An 18,512-nucleotide genomic window follows, 5' to 3' on the forward strand; every position below is an offset into this window, starting at 1 on the left:
TTCCTTCTTAAACAAATTATCAAATTATGAATTGAATATTAAATAAGAAGAACAAATAGTTCGAGAGTCCTTTTGATAAAAAATAGATATTAATATTCCTACATATAACAGTTTGTTATAACAATAATAAACTATCTAAAAAAATTATCTTTAAAGTCTTTGGAATATATCCATAATATAAACTCTGTGCCTTACAGATATGTCAGAAAAAAGCTCTTTCGAAATAGTTAGCTGCAAGCTTAGCTTAATGGTTGCCATGACACCGAACTGGATGCGTTTGTAGCCGTTGCCTTGGCAAAGATAGAAAACAAGCAACAAATTCAACAGTTGCCAGGCGAAGCCTATCAAAGTATTTTCTATATATATATAGATATATCAATTATATATATATATATATCTATATATATAATTGATTCCTCTACACAGCAGAATAATATATGTGACAAATTGTTGGCCCGTTCCGTTAAGCGTGCAGAATGGAGGAGATCGTCAACACCGAAAAGAAAGATGGTCCCGATGAAACCGACAAGGACACGACCAAGGCCAAGGACAAGGATAAAGGCAAAGATAAGGATAAGGATAAAAACCAAGATAAGAACAAGGATAAGGATGAGAAGCAACGCATAAGTGTCAACACAAACCTCAGCGTGACAAGGGAATCCCTCTTGCGCAAAAGTCGACAGCGGAGCCTGCGGACGGTTTTCAAGGAACGCCCATCCAAGTTATCTACCGAGAGCGGCTTACAGATTAAGACGGGCGCCTCACTAATACCCGACCTGAATCTTGTCATAAATCGAATGCGCGCCATGAAGGACGACAGCTTTGTATACTTGGACTATATGCTGCCAAAGGATAGCGAATTCTTTACCCCGTACAGTCTACGTGAGGTGGAATATTGCAATTTAAATATTTATAAGCCCTACTATACGGTAACCCGACATGGCGTTACCTATTGGCGCGTTTCCGAGAACTTCTTCACGCCGCTCAATCAATGGCAACAGGAATTCCAGCAATTCCTGAGTATCATTCAAATACGCACCTTCTCCATCTTCCGATTGTGGAAGGGTTTCAAAGTGTGGGAGAAGACAATAAAGTGGCGCAAATTGAACTACGCCCGCAACCATTTGCAGAATAATCTATTCATCGTTATACCGCAATTGGCCAAAGCAGTTCTTCGGATGCGATCCGACCTTGTTGTCCTGGAGCGGCTCAGCTTTGTCAATACTGAAAATATCGAGGAATGGCATCCCTTCTACTTTCTGGAGCTCCATATGCGCATCTACGAGCAGCTCAACTATCTTTTCCATGAATTCCGAACTTTTGTGGGCAGATCCTTATGTGTGTATAGTTGAACTATATTTATAGAGACTTTCCCGGTAAATATGTCATTTCCTTTAACCCCACAGACCGTTCATGCACGGAGGCCATTATGGCACGTGGCTTCTATCCAGATGATGAGATCAATTATTATCCATCTGTCAAGAAAATGCGAGAGGCGCACAGCTTTATGGATAGAGCGCGGAAGCGAGCCTTTTGCAAGACTTTAACCAAGTGAGTTCGAATTTAAGAGCTAGGAACTCTTTACATCGATTAAGCCTAAGTCAAAAGTAGATAATGATATATCCCGGCTATATTCATTGTTATCTTAAGTGCGTGTTCTTTTAACGGAATCGTTTACTAGCGGTTCTCTAGTTGTACTCTTGCCTGTCTCATCCTTACCAAACTTCTCACCTTCTTCTCGTCCATTGTCAGCTTTCTCACCTATTGTGATATGATGTTGTATCAAGCGCTCTATCGTGTAACCATTCAGAGCTATGATGAACTGCATCGTGCGTTCGACGAACACTGCCAAGTGGCACCAACGGAAGCGGAAATTACATGTCACGATCGCCTGGATACAAAGATCGAGAAACCTCGTCCACCCAATGCACCACAAAGTCCATTCTTTCTGGCACAGCTGCGTCTCCTGCCCGATCGTATTGAGGTGGAGCCCTTGGAGGATGTATTGAAACTGATCTTCCAGCGTATTACGGGTTTAATCTTGGAAACTGTGTTAGACATACCGCCCTTCACCACAGATACGGAATTTACCCAATATACAGCGTAGGCATTTATGTGCATATATATAATTTGCCTGGTCTAATCCAATCTGATGTTTAATTTCATTTAGGCCATCGATCATGGGCCGTCAGGAGGAATGTCTGTATACGACAGCGCCAGAATTGACCTTTCTATTGAAACAAGACGTCAAGTTCAATTATCACCGGTAAACTTAATCCGTATTATCTTTAAGTCGATCATTATCTTCAATCATATTCTTACAGTAAAAATATCTTTATGATGATTCGTTCTGCATACGATATGGCACATCTTTATACGGCACGCTTTCATTCAATTCGGGAGAACTATGAGATTGATGCCACCACAGATCCTGAAGATATTAGTAGCGAAAGAGGTAAGAATATGTAGAAAGCGTTTAAAATTGAACAAGTTAATGCATCCGTTTATAAGTTCAAATAGCTATCCCGTAGAAGCTATCATCTAGTCAGACATTACCGAACATGTAAGAATATTAAGGAATTACCTATGTCTGTCCTGGTAGAGCTAACATGAGGGTAGTATAGAAGCTAAACAATTTGGCAAACACAACAACTGATCATTTTTGAATGGCTAAAAACGAAGCTTACATTAAGATATATAAATAATATACTCACCATACAACTTATACAGAGCATATACATACATACACATCATAAATTTCATACATACCATACAAATTATACACACCATATATATCAGACTTACTATTTATAACATTATCATACCTATTATACATATCATATACATAAATATATATCATACTATAATGGGTAGCATATATAGCATACACATCATACATACCACACATATCATACACACCGTACATATCATATGACAGATTAAACAGCAAAAGATTGTCTTTCCGCATATTCTGTCCTCGTCCTAATACTGACCACTTGTATGCATGCAAATGGAAAAAAATTTCCGTGTTTCTGTTTTGTTGTTATATTCGTCCATGGAATGAAAAAAAATATATATTGGGGTAGCACCGGACGAATTTGTTTTTGCTCGACTTTGGCTAAGCTCAATGAAGAATTCCTTTTTAACTTCGTGCTCGTACGAAGTAAAAATACGTCTTCCGACACACATACATTGCTATATTTGTAGATACATACAAATGTACATATATGTATGAACGAAAATAATAGCCATTTAATTCAAATTAACGAACATTTTTATAAAGCTGAATTCTTTAATAATAAATCTTAAATAACATAATAAAATAAGTAAGAAAACTCTATTCGGGGTGCCCCGAACAGGAGATACTCTGATCCCAGTCCTATCTGCGTTTTTTAATATTTTCCGTAGTTTGTATCAGGTATTAAAAAAATACAAATAAAAACTGACATTACCACACCAAATTCGAACCCCCACAATTTTTACGTAACGTGTTGTTTAATAACTTCTGCTTTGCTTAATGGATTTTAATGAAACTCTTAGCATATGATCTACATATCCTATTGTCTTGGTTGAGATGCAAACGCCTTCACATAATGGCCCTAGTTCCCTAGTTCAAAAATCAAAATTGCATAAAATATACATAAAATTAAATACAAAATTTGGAGGCTCTGACTCCTAAGACGTCCGAGATATAATTTATTAAGTGCATTTCAATCATGTTTTTATTCGATAACAATTAAATGCGAATAGTTATCGAATATTTGAAACAAACTTGACCTGCGCGTGCTATTTCAATTAATTTCAAGTCTCTAGCTCTTATAGATGCTGAGATCCACGCGGATGGACAGGGCTCAATCGACTTGGCTTGTCGTCCTGATCAAGAATATATATACTTTATGGGGTCGTCACGCCTTCTTCTGCCTGATACATACATTTGAACACAACCATTATAACCTGATTTCCCATTTTCAATGGGATCAGGGTATAATAAACAACAAAAACTAGAATTAGTTTTTTCAAGCTGTCCATAAATTTTTATACAGTACTTTAATCGTTCTTAGCTTAAAACTAACAAGATATTATGCTAATTATAATATAGAGTTTGATCACCCGTAACATTTAACACATGTTGGAGGCGTTGTTTCATAGAATGCGCAAACTTTATTAGGTATTCAAGAGGGATATTTTGCTACTCTTATAAGATAGTTGTGTTATCCCGTTTTCCCACTCTTTTCTTTTGTTCAATTGGGTTAAGATCGAGACTCTGGAATGCTGAGGAGCGAAGTCCGCAGATTAATCTCCTTATGCTTGGCATCATTGTCTTGATAGAATTAAAAATTAGGCTTATTGTCGTTAAAGCCAAAATTTTCCGCATTTCTCTTTAAATTCATCTTTCAAATTTTACTGAACCGCATTCACGGTGTTTTTTATTAATGCCAGTTCTCCTACTCTTCGACTACAAATTTTACAGCCGGAATTATGGTTTCTCTTTCAAATATGTACATCTTTCATACATACATTGCACACAAGTGCACAAGAAAATTTAAATTTAAAATGCGTCACACAATTACATTGCACTACATACACATATTCATAAGAGCATATTATATGTACATACATATGTATGTCATTGCACAATTAATTTACACACATACACACACACACACAATTCGCACAATATCCAATGCGTTTGCAGCCGCGGTCAACACTAAACTGAGGAAATTGCAGCATTTTTAAGCTGCTCTCGCTGCGACATTAACGGCACTAACAAAAGCAGCACTGGTGATTACAGTTATTTGTGCGCCAATTTCTTAGTTTTACACTGCACAGTGGTATTAGTATGCGAATATTTTGCGTTGCTATGTTATGTGATAATGCCTATTTCTTAATCAAAGAGCAGTGCCTTATGAAAAAGAAACGCGCAAAAGAATCATTAAAAAACTGTTAATGGAGTAAAATTAATTAAGTTTATTAAATTAACATATTCACATGTTGCTAAGTTAACAGTTAAAGCCCATACTTTTTCTTCTTTTAAAATGCATATTCCAATTATACTTGATTTTATATGTTATGTTTTATGCAATATTTGCCTTGTTAATTTTTCTTTACGTTACATGCATGTGCTAATAAATTGTAACTCAATGTGATTATGCTTTGTACCACAGTGCACAGGCACAAGGACAAAGCAAATTTGGAGACAATTGAGTCCACAGCGCAAAGCATAACGCAATTTAGTGTGCATCAAATACAACGAGCGCAAAGGGGATTCGAGGATTTATATATTGTAATGTTTGTATATGAATGTATGCAGAGTAGTAAGAGAATATAGCTTATAGGCAAATCGAAATGAAGTGCAAGAATTTTGCCTGCGTGCATATCCAACAAAGGGTGGGCATAATGAAAGAGAGATCTTAGATGTGAAGAAGCTCAAATCAACTCCCTTACTGAATCGCTTCCATTTCCTCTTAAAACTTTGCACTCTTTTCAGACCTCACGGCACTGCGCAACTATTGCGATCGTTATTGCAACAATTTAAGAGCATTGGACGGTATTCTAGATCATGTATATCTGGGTCTTTTGAAGTTGGGTCAGAGCGGATTTAAGGATGCGGTTACGCCTGTTTGTCAGCGCTTGCAAAGCGTTTTAGCCATTTACTTACCACAACTGGCCGAGGAAGAGACTACGAAGCTATATGAGGATGCCCAGGACTTTTATGGACGCATCGGCTATGAGCCAGACACAACACTTCTATTGGTCCAACACCTACGCTTCCTTGACAATTGCCATTTAGAGCTTGACGAACTATTCCTCGTTATTGACTATATACACGATTTGTTGCTGATCATCAAGGACTTTAACATACCCATTGACGATCAACGCAAAGAAGACTACATGGACACCGAGGACTATCTGAATCGCACAAAAGAAACACTCTCCGAGATATTGGAGAAACGTCAGGACTTTATCAATCAGCTGGATGAAGCTATGCAGGACGATATTCGCGCTCTTAAGGAGGATATACACGAAGTAGCTATCCAGGCAATCGAAGAATGGCTGCTCGAAGTAAGTTGTGACCCTTGGACACTCAGATTAATTTCTTTGCTATCACCTATAAATGTATTAAGTTGGGGTCTTAGGTAATGTCATGACACTTAATACTTGGCTAAGGGGGGTTCTTTATTTTTCTGGCATTTGTGTTCTCTAAAAAGGATATCTCACATTCGCACATTTCAATTGAATTCCTATCCACGTCCACAGAGCAAATCAGACCGCAATAAAGTTAATAACAAACTAGAAGATCTGCTGAGCCGGATGAATACGTGCCGAGAGCGAGCTGATGAGCTGATCGGATACCAGAAGGAGTTCCGGATTGATCTCACCATGTATGAGGAGATGGACGAGGGTTTCTACAACATACGTCAACGACAAAATCTATACAAGACATTATTAGACTGGGAGGAGGCGCTTAGCACCTGGCTAGCAGCCGACTTTAATACTCTGCCCGTTGCTGAAATGTTGGACCTGAATGCAAAAACCATCAAGAACTGTTTGCAGTTCCAAAAGTATTTGCCACAAAATGATATAGTGCCCGTACTACACAAATCTGCCGAAGACTTTAAGGAGAAATTGCCAGTTATTGGTTATCTACGTAATCCCAATCTTCGTGCGGTAGGCAAACTGAATATGACTATGAATTGAATGCAGACCTCTTGATATTAATATAATCCTTCTAACAGCGCCATTGGACGGAGATTGAGGAGCTGCTGGGGCGCAAGTTCTTTCAGGAGCCGAACATCAAGATTTCCACCTATGAGGAGTCACACGCCTTCGATGACGAAAACAATGCCGAGAGTCTTATGCAAATCTCCTCGCAGGCAACTGGAGAGACGCAGTTGGAGAACATGCTCAAGGGCATTGAGACCATGTGGAAAGAGACGGAGCTCTTCATTGTGTCGCATCATGATCAGAAGGATGTTTTCATTCTAGCCGGCACCGAGGAGTTGCAGGCGGTTTTAGATGATGCCAATGTCAATATCAATACCATTGCCGCATCCAAATTCGTGGGGCCCATCAAAGCACGCGTGGACGAGTGGATAACGGCTCTGGACCAATTTGGCAAGACTTTTGGTAAGCCAATTAGCTCAATTAGTTAGACGCTAGTCAAACTATTTCTAACCTTAGAGGCTTGGATGGATTGCCAGGGCGCTTGGATCTATTTGGAGGCAATCTTTGCCTCAGCTGACATACAACGCCAGCTTCCTCACGAAGCCAAAATGTTCAATCAGGTGGACAAGAACTTTAAAGAAATAGTGCGTCATGCCAAGAAGGTGGCTTTAGCTCTACCCACCATGTCTAGCACAGAGGTCTACGATATGCTGGTGGAGGACAATCGCTTACTCGATGCTATATCACGTGGGCTGGAAGCCTATTTGGAAGTAAAGCGTGTGGTATTTCCCAGGTAAGAGACTAACTCACTCCGTAGTTCACCTAAGCCGAGCGGATTTCTTTCAACTATGTTGCCCAGATTCTACTTTTTGTCTAACGACGAGCTGCTCGAAATTCTCGCCCAGACGAGAATACCTCAAGCTGTGCAGCCGCACTTGCGCAAATGTTTCGATGCCATCTATCGCCTTGAGTTCGGCCAGAAGGAAGGTGGTGATGGCAAAATGATAGCCACAAATGATATAATTGCCTTCCTATCGCCCGAGGGCGAGAAGCTACAGTTCGGCAAAGGTCTAAAGGCGCGAGGAGCCGTCGAGGAATGGCTCAGCAAGGTGGAGGACGCGATGTTTGTTTCTGTGAAGCGCTACATGCGCTTTGGCTATCAATGCTATGCAGCCAAGGATCGCGACGAATGGTTTCAAGATCATCCCAATCAGATTGTACTTACTGTCTCCCAGGTACAATGGGCCGCCGACATTCATCACATCTTCGAGGCCAAAGATGCAACAGCGGTCAGCATCGTTGACAAAATGTCCAAATTTGAGGTGAAATGTCTGCAAGATCTTGGCGCCCTGGCGGCCCTCACACGCAAAAATATTACATCACTATTAAGAAAGATCCTCTGTGCGCTAATCACGATCGACGTCCATGCCAAGGACTCAGTGCGCATGCTGATCGAAAAGACTGTCTGCAGTCCGTAAGTATTTCATGAAAAGCATTCGGTAAAGTAGACGTGGCCGATATCATAGAGTGGATATATTCTTGATTAGGTCGATGAACTGAATCGACTTAGTCATGACTGTCTACCAATCTGTCCGGTCTTATGTACGCTCAAGCTAGAGATATATACAGCTGAAGCCTTATTAATTTTGCATTGAATTTAATAAGAAATAGCTAAAATTGATTGCACAGACTTGTTTTCTGTTCTCGCTCGTCAGTAACGACTTCAATTGGCTGAAGATGCTGCGCTTCTATTGGGCCGTCGAGACCGAGGCGGTTTTCTCTCGCATGGCCGCTGCTAATATACCCTATTATTATGAGTATTTGGGTGCTGGAGGTGTGTTGGTGCTGACACCACTCACGGATCGCTGTTACCTCTGTCTGATGGGAGCCTTTCAAATGGACTTGGGTGGTGCTCCCGCGGGTCCGGCTGGTACGGGCAAAACGGAGACCACCAAAGATTTGGCCAAGGCATTGGCGAAACAGTGCGTTGTATTTAATTGCTCGGACGGTCTCGACTACAAGATGATGGGTCGCTTTTTCTCTGGCTTGGCACAATGCGGCGCCTGGTGCTGCTTTGACGAGTTTAATCGCATTGATATCGAGGTGTTGTCTGTGATTGCCCAGCAGTTGATTACCATACGTACGGCGAAGGTCATGAAAGTAAAACGGTAAGCCAATCGAGGTAAACAAGGAACTTTGTTCTTGTAATATTTTGAAGAGCTTTCCGATATCAAAAAATTTCTATTAAGCCTCAAAACAAATTGACATAAAGAATTCCATAGGTATTCATTATAATACCCGGAGTTCTTTGGTTATTGCCATGATTATCCCATTAGAAATAATAATTTATGGACTTATTTTGAAAACCCAAAGTATAATTCAAAGAATTACTTAAAAATTATTCACGAATACAATATGCTAAGAAAACTTTCAATTTTTCATAGAGTCCTAAAGTAAACTCAAAAGTGGTCTAAAGAAAATCTAAAGACCCCTTTTGTTCTTGCTATAAAATATTATTTTGGTCTGTTAATTTTATCACTCTCTCTTGGTAGTTTCATGTTTGAAGGTCGTGAAATTAAGATCAATCACTCATGCTGCGTCTTTATAACCATGAATCCGGGTTATGCTGGCCGAACGGAGCTACCGGACAATTTGAAAGCACTCTTCCGTCCCATATCTATGATGGTGCCTGACTATGCACTCATCTCTGAGGTTATTCTGTACTCGGAGGGCTTCGAGGATCCCAAGATATTGGCACGCAAAATGGTGCAAATGTACCAGCTGTGCAGTCAGCAGCTCAGCCAACAGAATCACTACGATTTCGGTATGCGAGCCGTCAAATCTGTGCTGGTAATGGCTGGCGCTCTGAAGCGAGCCGCTCCCAATCAGCGAGAGGATATAACACTTATAGCCGCATTGCGTGACTCGAATATACCCAAGTTCTTGGCCGATGATGCTGTACTATTCCGTGGCATACTGAGCGATCTGTTTCCGGGTGTCGATTTGCCCGACTCGCAGCATCCTCACTTAGAGGCGAGCTTGCGAATTGGTCTACGACAAAAGAATCTACAAGCAGTGCCAACGACCATACGAAAGTGCCTTCAGCTATATGAGACAATGTGCGTGCGTTGGGGCGTCATGACAGTGGGTCCCACGGGTGGTGGCAAGTCGGTGGTGCTGCACGCACTGGAGTTCGCGTTGGCCCATCTGTTCGAAAATGAGGTGCCAGATCCAAACTTTCGACCCGTTGTCATACAGACAATGAATCCCAAGGCAGTTAGCATGAACGAGCTATACGGCTATGTGGATCCCAAGACCTTGGAGTGGCAAGACGGTCTACTAGGTCTTGCAGTACGCGTGGCGACTCTAGTGGAGGGTAAGTAGCTAAGTACCTAATTCTGTGTAATTCGCATCACTTTTGGCTTCGTATTCACACAGAGGAAATTCATCAGTGGATCATGTGCGATGGCCCCGTAGATGCTGTGTGGATTGAGAATTTGAACACTGTCCTCGACGATAATAAGATGCTGTGTCTAGCTAACTCTGAGCGAATCAAGCTAACAGCTTGGATACACATGCTCTTCGAAGTGCAGGACCTGCTGCAGGCTTCGCCAGCCACAGTTTCTCGTTGCGGCATGGTGTATGTTGATCCCGGAGATCTTGGCTGGATTCCGCTTGTTGATACCTGGCGCGAAGTTGATATGGGCAAAAAGCTAAACGCAACTCTATCTGAGTTTCTTTATCAGCTCTTTATTGGTTACTTTGAGAAGGCGCTAAAGATCGAACGTAAACGCGCCTCCTACACCATACATCAAGTACTCGGCTCCAAAGTTCGGCTCTGCTGCTCCTTGATCTCCTCACAACTTGAGGGCGTGAACTGGCACTCAATAGGCGCTGAGCCGGCCAAGAATCTGCTTACAAAGATCTTCACTTGGTGTGTGCTCTGGGCAATTGCGTCCAATTTAAAAGATGCGGAAAAACTATCGTTTGAGGACTTTTGGGGCAGGGCCATGGCCGTGCATCCAAATATGGAGTAAGTAGCTTAAAAGTAAATCCTTTCAAGAAATCCCTCTAATATTTTCTTTTATAACTCAGCATGCCCCCACGCTCCTTGTGGAACTACCGTGTCGACTTAGAGAAAAACGATTGGGGTAACTGGAATGAAATAATGCCCACGTTTGTATTTAATTCGGATATATCCTACTATGATATGCAGGTGCCAACCGTGGATACCACTAAATACGGGTTAGTTACCGTCAATAGAACTAGTTCGAGAGCGATTTCTAGTAATTGTCAATTTCTTGTAGTTATGTGGCTGATCTGCTGTTCAAACGCAACTTCCCTGTCATGGTTACCGGGGAGACGGGCGTAGGCAAAACTGTGCTGGCCATCAGCTGCATGAAGCGACTCGCCGAGGGTAAGGTCATTCCTGTGGTGCTCAATTTCTCGGCTCAAACGAGCAGCATGCGCACACAGGAAATGATCGAGGGGCCATTGGACAAGCGTAAAAAGACGCAGCTGGGGGCGCCAGTTGGCAAAACGGTTATTATCTTCATTGATGATGTCAATATGCCCAAGCTGGACACCTATGGCAGCCAGCCGGCCATAGAGCTGCTCAGGTTTGTGTGGAGCTAAAGTTTATTGACCAAATCGAATATGTAAGGCAACCCACCCAATTGCAGACAGTTCTTGGACTTTAAGGGCTTCTACGATCGTGAGAAGCTGTTCTGGAAGGATATACTGGATGTGGTGTTGGGCTGCGCTTGTGCTCCTCCAGGTGGTGGACGCAATCAGTTGACGCCACGTTTTGTGCGACATTTTGCGCTCTTTTCGCTGCCCAAGCCCAATGAGGAGACACTATCGCAAATCTTCAACGGCATCCTGATGGGCTTCTTGCAAACGTTCTCGTCCGCCATTCGCGCGCTGTCAGAGTCGATAGTTAACGCCTGCGTGGATGTCTATATGCGTGTTACGCAAGTAATGCTGCCCACACCAGACCGCTCACATTATATATTCAATTTGCGTGACTTGTCGAAGTGCATACAGGGCATATTGCAGGCGAATAATATGTACTACAATTTGGAGAATCAGGTGTTGCGTCTGTTTTACCACGAGACGACACGCGTCTTCCACGATCGTCTCATCAACTTGGAGGACAAAGCGATCTTCCGAAAACTGATGCACGATGTGTGTTTATATCATTTCAATCGGGACGTCGTCGGACTCGACGAGCCTCCTATCCTCTTTGGTGATTTTATGGTCTTTGGCAAGCCGAAAAACGAGCGCATTTACGAAGAGGTCAAGGATCATGTCAAACTTGAGAGCGTACTCAATGATTATATCACCGACTACAACTCTACGGCGGTGAGCAAGTCTATGAAATTGATACTTTTTCAAGATGCTATGGAGCATACGGTGCGGCTGGCTCGTCTACTACGTAGCGATCGAGGAAATGGCTTGCTAGTGGGTGTTGCGGGCATGGGCAAACAATCCCTGACCCGACTGGCCTCGCACGTTAACGAATACAATTGTTGGCAGATTGAGATGAGACGCAACTACGATCTCAATAGCTTCCACGAGGATCTGCGCGTTCTCTATCGTATTGCAGGAGTAAGTAATAAGCCAAGTCGTATATCCTAAAATGCTATTAATTATACAACTTCCATATGATGATGCCATTTAGATTGATAACCAGCCAGTTACATTTCTGCTGATTGACAGCCAAATCGTTGAGGAAGAATTCCTGGAGGACATCAACAATATTCTCAACTCTGGCGAGGTGCCAAATCTGTTTGAAGGCGATGAGTTTGAAAAGATTATACTGGACGCCCGTGAATCCTGCAATGCTTCCAAAAAGGACGAGGTAATGACTAAATAATCTTAGGCCAATCGAACATATCCAATCTAAGCAATCTGCTGACAGAGCTGCCCACGCGATGAGATATACAAGTTCTTCATCAATCGTGTGAGAAACAATCTGCATGTGGTCATGTCAATGAGTCCAGTGGGTGATGCATTTCGACGACGTTGCCGCATGTTCCCTTCGCTGGTCAACTGCACCACCATCGACTGGTTCACCAGTTGGCCCACTGAAGCCTTGTACTCTGTTGCCCTAGGACTGCTCACAAAGATAGCGCCCAATTATAACGAAAGGGTGGCTCTGGCTAGCACCACTGTCTTTATGCATAAGGTACGTTGAGAACGTTTCATTCGAATGCTCTCAAGGTCTAAGTAAATGTAACCTGCAGACTGTCGAGGATGCCTCTGTGCGTTTCTACAAGGAGATGAAGCGGCATTACTATACCACACCCAGTAGCTATCTCGAGCTGCTTAAGCTCTACGAGACTCTGCTCAAGATTAAGACACAGGAGATTGTAGCCAAGCGCAAGCGCATTGCCAGCGGTCTTAACAAATTGCTGGAGACAAATGAAGTGGTATGTGAATCGCATTTAAATTGGATAGAGTTCATATGGTATCAATAAAACTTTTGTGTACGCATTCAAGATTGCGGTAATGCAAAAGGAGTTGGAAGTTATGGTGCCTCAGCTGGATGAGAAGTCGGCCATGATGAAGTCCTTGGTGGATAACCTAACCAAGGAGACCAAACAGGCGGACGCTGTCAAGCAAGGCGTCATGGAGGATGAGGCCAACGCTAAAGAGAAGGCAGCCATTGCCCAGGCCATATCCGCAGATGCCAGCAAGGATTTGGAGACGGCCATGCCAGCGCTGCGCGACTCCGAGGAGGCACTCAAAGGTCTCACAAAGGCCGACATCAATGAACTGAAGTCGTTTACTACACCGCCAGCCTTAGTGCAGTTCTGCATGGAAGCTGTTTGCATTTTATTGGGCGCAAAGTAAGTAGAACACATAATATATAAAAAATAAATCGGGCTAATTTATTGGTATCGCTAGACCCACTTGGGCAGCAGCCAAGGCCATTATGGCAGACATTAACTTTATCAAGCGGCTCTTCGAATACGACAAGGAACACATGAAGGATGACGTCGTCAAGAAGGTCAAAAAGTACATCGATCATAAAGATTTTGTGCCCGCTGTGAGTAGAGTCAGGATCACATAATAAATATACAGTTTGAGTTCAGGTCATTTGCATATTCATAGAAATTTGAGAAAGTATCCAAAGTAGCTAAGTCTGTGAGCATGTGGGTCATTGCCATGGACAGTTTCAACAAGGTCTACAAAGTGGTTGAGCCAAAGATCAAGCGAAAAGAGGCAGCCGAAGCGGAGCTCAAGGAAGTCATGAAGGTGCTACGCCAAAAGCAAAAGGAGCTCGCAGCTGTCGAAGCCAAGATTCAATCGCTACGCGACAGTCTGGAGGAGAAACAGCTTGAGTTTCAGGCCATACAGGACAATGTGGACCTCACGTATGGTCGTATCAATCGGGCCGGAAGACTCACCTCTGCTTTGGCCGATGAACAGGTTCGCTGGCGTGAAACTGTGAAGTCACTTACGGCTGACCTGGGCTGTGTACCTGGAGATGTGCTGGTCGCTGCTGCCTGTGTTGCCTATTTGGGCGCCTTCTCCAATCAATATCGTCGCGATATGAGCCAAATGTGGGTGGACAAATGTCGTGAGTTCACCATTCCCTCCAGCAAGGAGTTCAATTTGCTTAAGGTCCTAGGCGATGCCTACGAGATGCGTCAATGGAATGTCGACGGTCTGCCCAAGGATAACATATCCATTGAAAATGGTATCTATGCAACGCGTGCCTTGCGCTGGGCCCTCATGATTGATCCACAGGAGCAGGCCAATCGCTGGATACGCAACATGGAGAAAGCCAACAATCTACAGGTCATCAAGATGACAGACGCCAGCATGATGCGGGTGCTAGAGAACAGTGTACGGCAGGGTAACCCAGTGCTGCTAGAGGAAATCGAAGAGACCATAGATCCCTCACTGCGTCCAATACTTCAACGCGAGACGTACAAGTCTGAGGGACGGGTCTATCTTAAATTGGGCGATCAAGTCATTGACTATGATGATAATTTCAAACTGTACATGACCACAAAGCTGCCCAATCCGCATTATCTGCCCGAGGTTTGCATCAATGTGACATTAGTTAACTTTTTAGTCACCGAAAGCGGGCTCGAAGATCAGCTGCTGGCGTAAGTAGCCAAAGATTGGATTGAATTTTACTTAAATATTATATCCCTTACCCACAGCGATATTGTAGCTATCGAGCTGCCAGTCATGGAGGCTCAACGCAACGATTTAGTGGTCAAGATCAATGCGGATAAGCAGCAGCTGCTGGCATTGGAGGATAAAGTGCTCAAGCTTCTATTCAACTCTGAGGGCAACATCTTGGATGATGAGGAACTGGTTGAAACACTAAATGATGCCAAGGTGAGGCCTTAATCGACATTATATAGGAAAAAATATGAATTCCCCTTCAATTCTCTAGCTCTCTGCCACATATTCATATTATAATTTTATACTAGGACCAGGGAAAAATCCTTTTTACTAAACAAATACATTTTCCTTCTTACAAACATGCTAACAATATCACTTTGGGGATAGCCCATTTCAGTGGAAGTACTAAAAACTCTCTCTATTTTTATTTTTATTTTTATTTTTTCAGGAAACTTCATTGATCATTGCGGCACGTCTCATCGATACAGAGGAAACTGAGAAGATTATAACGGCTTCGCGTGAACGATATCGCATCCTATCGTCTCGTGGTGCCATTCTCTACTTTGTGGTCGCTGGCCTTGCCGAAATCGATCCCATGTATCAGTACAGTCTGAAGTACTTCACGCAGGTCTTTTGTAATGTCCTACGTATTGATCATCCTGCCATGAGCGTAGAAATGCGTATCTCCACATTAATGGTGGATGAGTTGAGGGCTATATATGACAATATATCGCGTGGCCTATTTGAGAATCATAAATTAATATTTAGTTTTCTACTGGCATTGTCTGTGGAACGCCAGGAAGGTCGCGTTACTGATGAAGAATTTGGGTTCCTAACGCGTGGTCCTGTTGGCGCAGTGCGACCCAAGGTACAGCCGCCCGGATTGAAAATTAGCCCGTTTCACTGGGAAGCAGCAATTTATTTGGAAACCCATTTTCCGGATGCGTTTTCAAAGTTCAGCGACGAACTGAACATTCCGTTTTTTATTCAGCTGCAGGACAACAGGGAAGAGTTTGATTTTGCCCAGACCAATGAGCCGCCCACGGACAAGTGGAATAAGCGACTAAAGAACTTCCAAAAGCTCATGTTTATAGCTACTTTCCGAAAGCCTCGTTTCGTACTCAATGTCGTTAGTTACCTGCATGAGACGGTGGGTAAATACTTTACAGAAGTCTCCGCCGGGGGCACACAGCTCAGCACAGTGTAAGTAGAATCTAGAGGTGAGGTTTCTTTTACCTAGAAGCTTGCTATCTCCTTAGCTATCTGGACACCTCGTCGATAACTCCATTGATCTTTGTGTTGTCTACCGGTTCGGATCCCATGTCTGGTTTCATTAAGTTTACCACAGAAATGAAGTTTACGGATAAGTATTACTCGATTTCATTGGGCCAGGGCCAGGGTCCGCTTGCCGAGAGTTTGATTGACAAGAGTTTGCGCTTGGGTCACTGGGTATTTCTGCAGAACTGTCACTTGGCCACCTCCTGGATGCGAATACTAGAGACGGTGGTGCGCAATCTAACTCTGGGCATAACAAAGGCACACGCAGACTTCCGTTTGTTTCTCTCCTCCATGCCCACCCAATCCTTTCCAATTAGTGTGCTGCAAAATTCCGTCAAGATTACCAATGAGCCGCCCAAGGGCATCAAGGCGAATGTCATCGGCGCCTTGAGTGATCTTAAGGTAGACTTTTTCGAGCATCACATCCAGAACGGTAAGTGGCGTGCAATCGTTTTTGGATTGTGCATGTTCCACGCGGTTCTGTTGGAGCGTCGCAAATTCGGACCACTTGGCTGGAATATAACATACGAATTCAGTGAGAGCGATCGCGAGTGTGGACTAAAGACTCTGGACTTCTTTATCAATCGTGAAGTCATGGGCGATATACCATGGGAGGCCATACTCTATATCAATGGCGATATCACGTGGGGCGGTCGTGTTACGGACTACTGGGATCTGCGCACACTACGTACAATATTAACCATCTTTTCATCGGAGCGCATTATTGAGCCGGGCTATAAGTATTGTAGAGGCGAAACTTATTATAGAGATCCTCAAGCCAAGACGCTCAAGGAGTATGCAACATTTGTGTTAGGGTTTCCAGTTTTAGAGGATCCAGAGATCTTTGGCATGAATCAGAACGCGAACATTGTGTTCCAAACTAAGGAAACTGAGTTCTTTATCAATACACTACTGCTTGGTCAGCCCCGGTCCGCGGCCGATGAGGGTCAAGCTATGGAGAATGATCTCTGCCAGTCCATCATAGCGCGCATACAGACAGCCCTAACCAACAAAATTCAGCGTGAACCGATACACGATACTCTCTCCGTGGTAAGTTGTTCAGACTAGCTTTGCTCGTGACGCAAACGCATAAAAGATGTATATTCCAGATGGACAGCAAGGGTCAGATGCCATCGCTGACAACAGTCTTGGTACAGGAGATAGACCGCTTTAACATTGCTTTGGGAATTATTCATGACAGCTTGATCAATCTATCGAAGGCTATCAAAGGTCTGGTCGTAATGTCTGAGGATCTGGAGATGGTGTTCCGCGCACTCTTGGCCAATATGGTGCCTGCGAGCTGGGCCAAGCGCAGTTTTCTGTCCGTTAAGCCGCTGCCCAACTACATTGTGGACTTCCAGCGACGCATCGACTTCATTCAGCACTGGGCAGAGAACGGTGCACCACGCTCCTATTGGATCAGTGGCTTTTTCTTCCCACAATCGTTCCTCACCGGCATACTACAGACCTATGCCAGACGTCGTGTGCTTCCCATCGATTCTCTGAAGATTGATTTCCAAATAGTCGAACTGGAGCTAGTGCAGCAAGATTTCTTTGAGCTGCACAATGCACTTGCCAGTGTACGTGCACAGTCGGCCACCATCTACATGTGATTAGCTATATAAATTGCCATTCTATTTCATTCTAGGACGCTCGTCTGTATGGCAATCTGGAGGAGTGCACGGATGGGATGATCAATGTGCACGGCATCTTTGTGGAGGCCGCTCGCTGGGATCTGAGCATGGGTGGCTTGGCGGATGCTCGCTTCGGTGAGCTATACACGCGCATGCCTGTCGTTCGTTTTTTTCCGTGCCTGGACGTTAGTCCCATTGTGCGCTACGAGGCGCCTCTCTATAAGACCCAACAGCGTTCCGGAGTACTCTCCACCACGGGCCACTCCACCAACTTTGTGCTCTCCATATTGTTGCGCAGTAGAAATGATCCCGAGTTTTGGATAATGCGCGGCACGGCCCTCGTCTGTGCCGTAATGGAGAATGTTTCCTGAATACATATAAACAAATGTCTATGCTGCTTATAACTTGGCGTCTTTATTTCGTACAATTCGTTTCAATTATGTTTCGGGTTCTCTTTGAGGCATAGCCCGACTTATACAATTTATATATATGTATATGTATATGTATATGCATGGGTATTCGTGTTTCTAGAGCTCTAGAGTTGTGTGTATATATATATATATATATATATAAATATGTATAAATGGTATATAGGGGTTATATATGTATATGTATATTATTATTAACAGTTCTTAGTTCAGTTCTGTTCAATATAGTCATGCTTTTAGCTATTTACAACATTTAAGGGCAAAACAATCTAACGGACAAAAATTGGGATATTACGAAATTTTAGATGCTTAAGCTAAGACAAGGCCGCTTACTAAAACTTCATACTTGGTACGATAA

At 43.2% G+C, this 18,512-nt stretch overlaps 1 protein-coding gene across 1 annotated transcript; it reads left to right on the top strand.

Moving 5' to 3' along the window:
• The first annotated feature begins 411 nt into the window (after positions 1 to 411).
• On the top strand, positions 412 to 18,120 carry LOC111602396 (dynein heavy chain 6, axonemal). The gene is made up of 27 exons (XM_023319411.2): positions 412 to 1,338; positions 1,407 to 1,551; positions 1,753 to 2,103; positions 2,171 to 2,266; positions 2,325 to 2,455; positions 5,489 to 6,063; positions 6,259 to 6,669; positions 6,738 to 7,128; positions 7,183 to 7,459; positions 7,526 to 8,140; positions 8,382 to 8,834; positions 9,219 to 10,042; positions 10,105 to 10,699; positions 10,762 to 10,911; positions 10,974 to 11,285; positions 11,349 to 12,276; positions 12,350 to 12,529; positions 12,590 to 12,856; positions 12,915 to 13,100; positions 13,171 to 13,520; positions 13,579 to 13,720; positions 13,786 to 14,789; positions 14,847 to 15,027; positions 15,263 to 16,017; positions 16,074 to 17,142; positions 17,202 to 17,672; positions 17,741 to 18,120. The coding sequence occupies exons 1-27, from the start codon at positions 477 to 479 to the stop codon at positions 18,095 to 18,097; spliced, it is 12,078 nt and encodes a 4,025-aa protein (XP_023175179.2). The 5' UTR covers positions 412 to 476; the 3' UTR covers positions 18,098 to 18,120.
• Positions 18,121 to 18,512: the final 392 nt, after the last annotated feature.

The sequence above is a fragment of the Drosophila hydei genome, unplaced genomic scaffold (genome assembly GCF_003285905.1).
Source record: "Drosophila hydei strain 15085-1641.00,03,60 unplaced genomic scaffold, DhydRS2 tig00000333-arrow-arrow-pilon, whole genome shotgun sequence".
Taxonomy (NCBI): Eukaryota; Metazoa; Arthropoda; class Insecta; order Diptera; family Drosophilidae; genus Drosophila; species Drosophila hydei.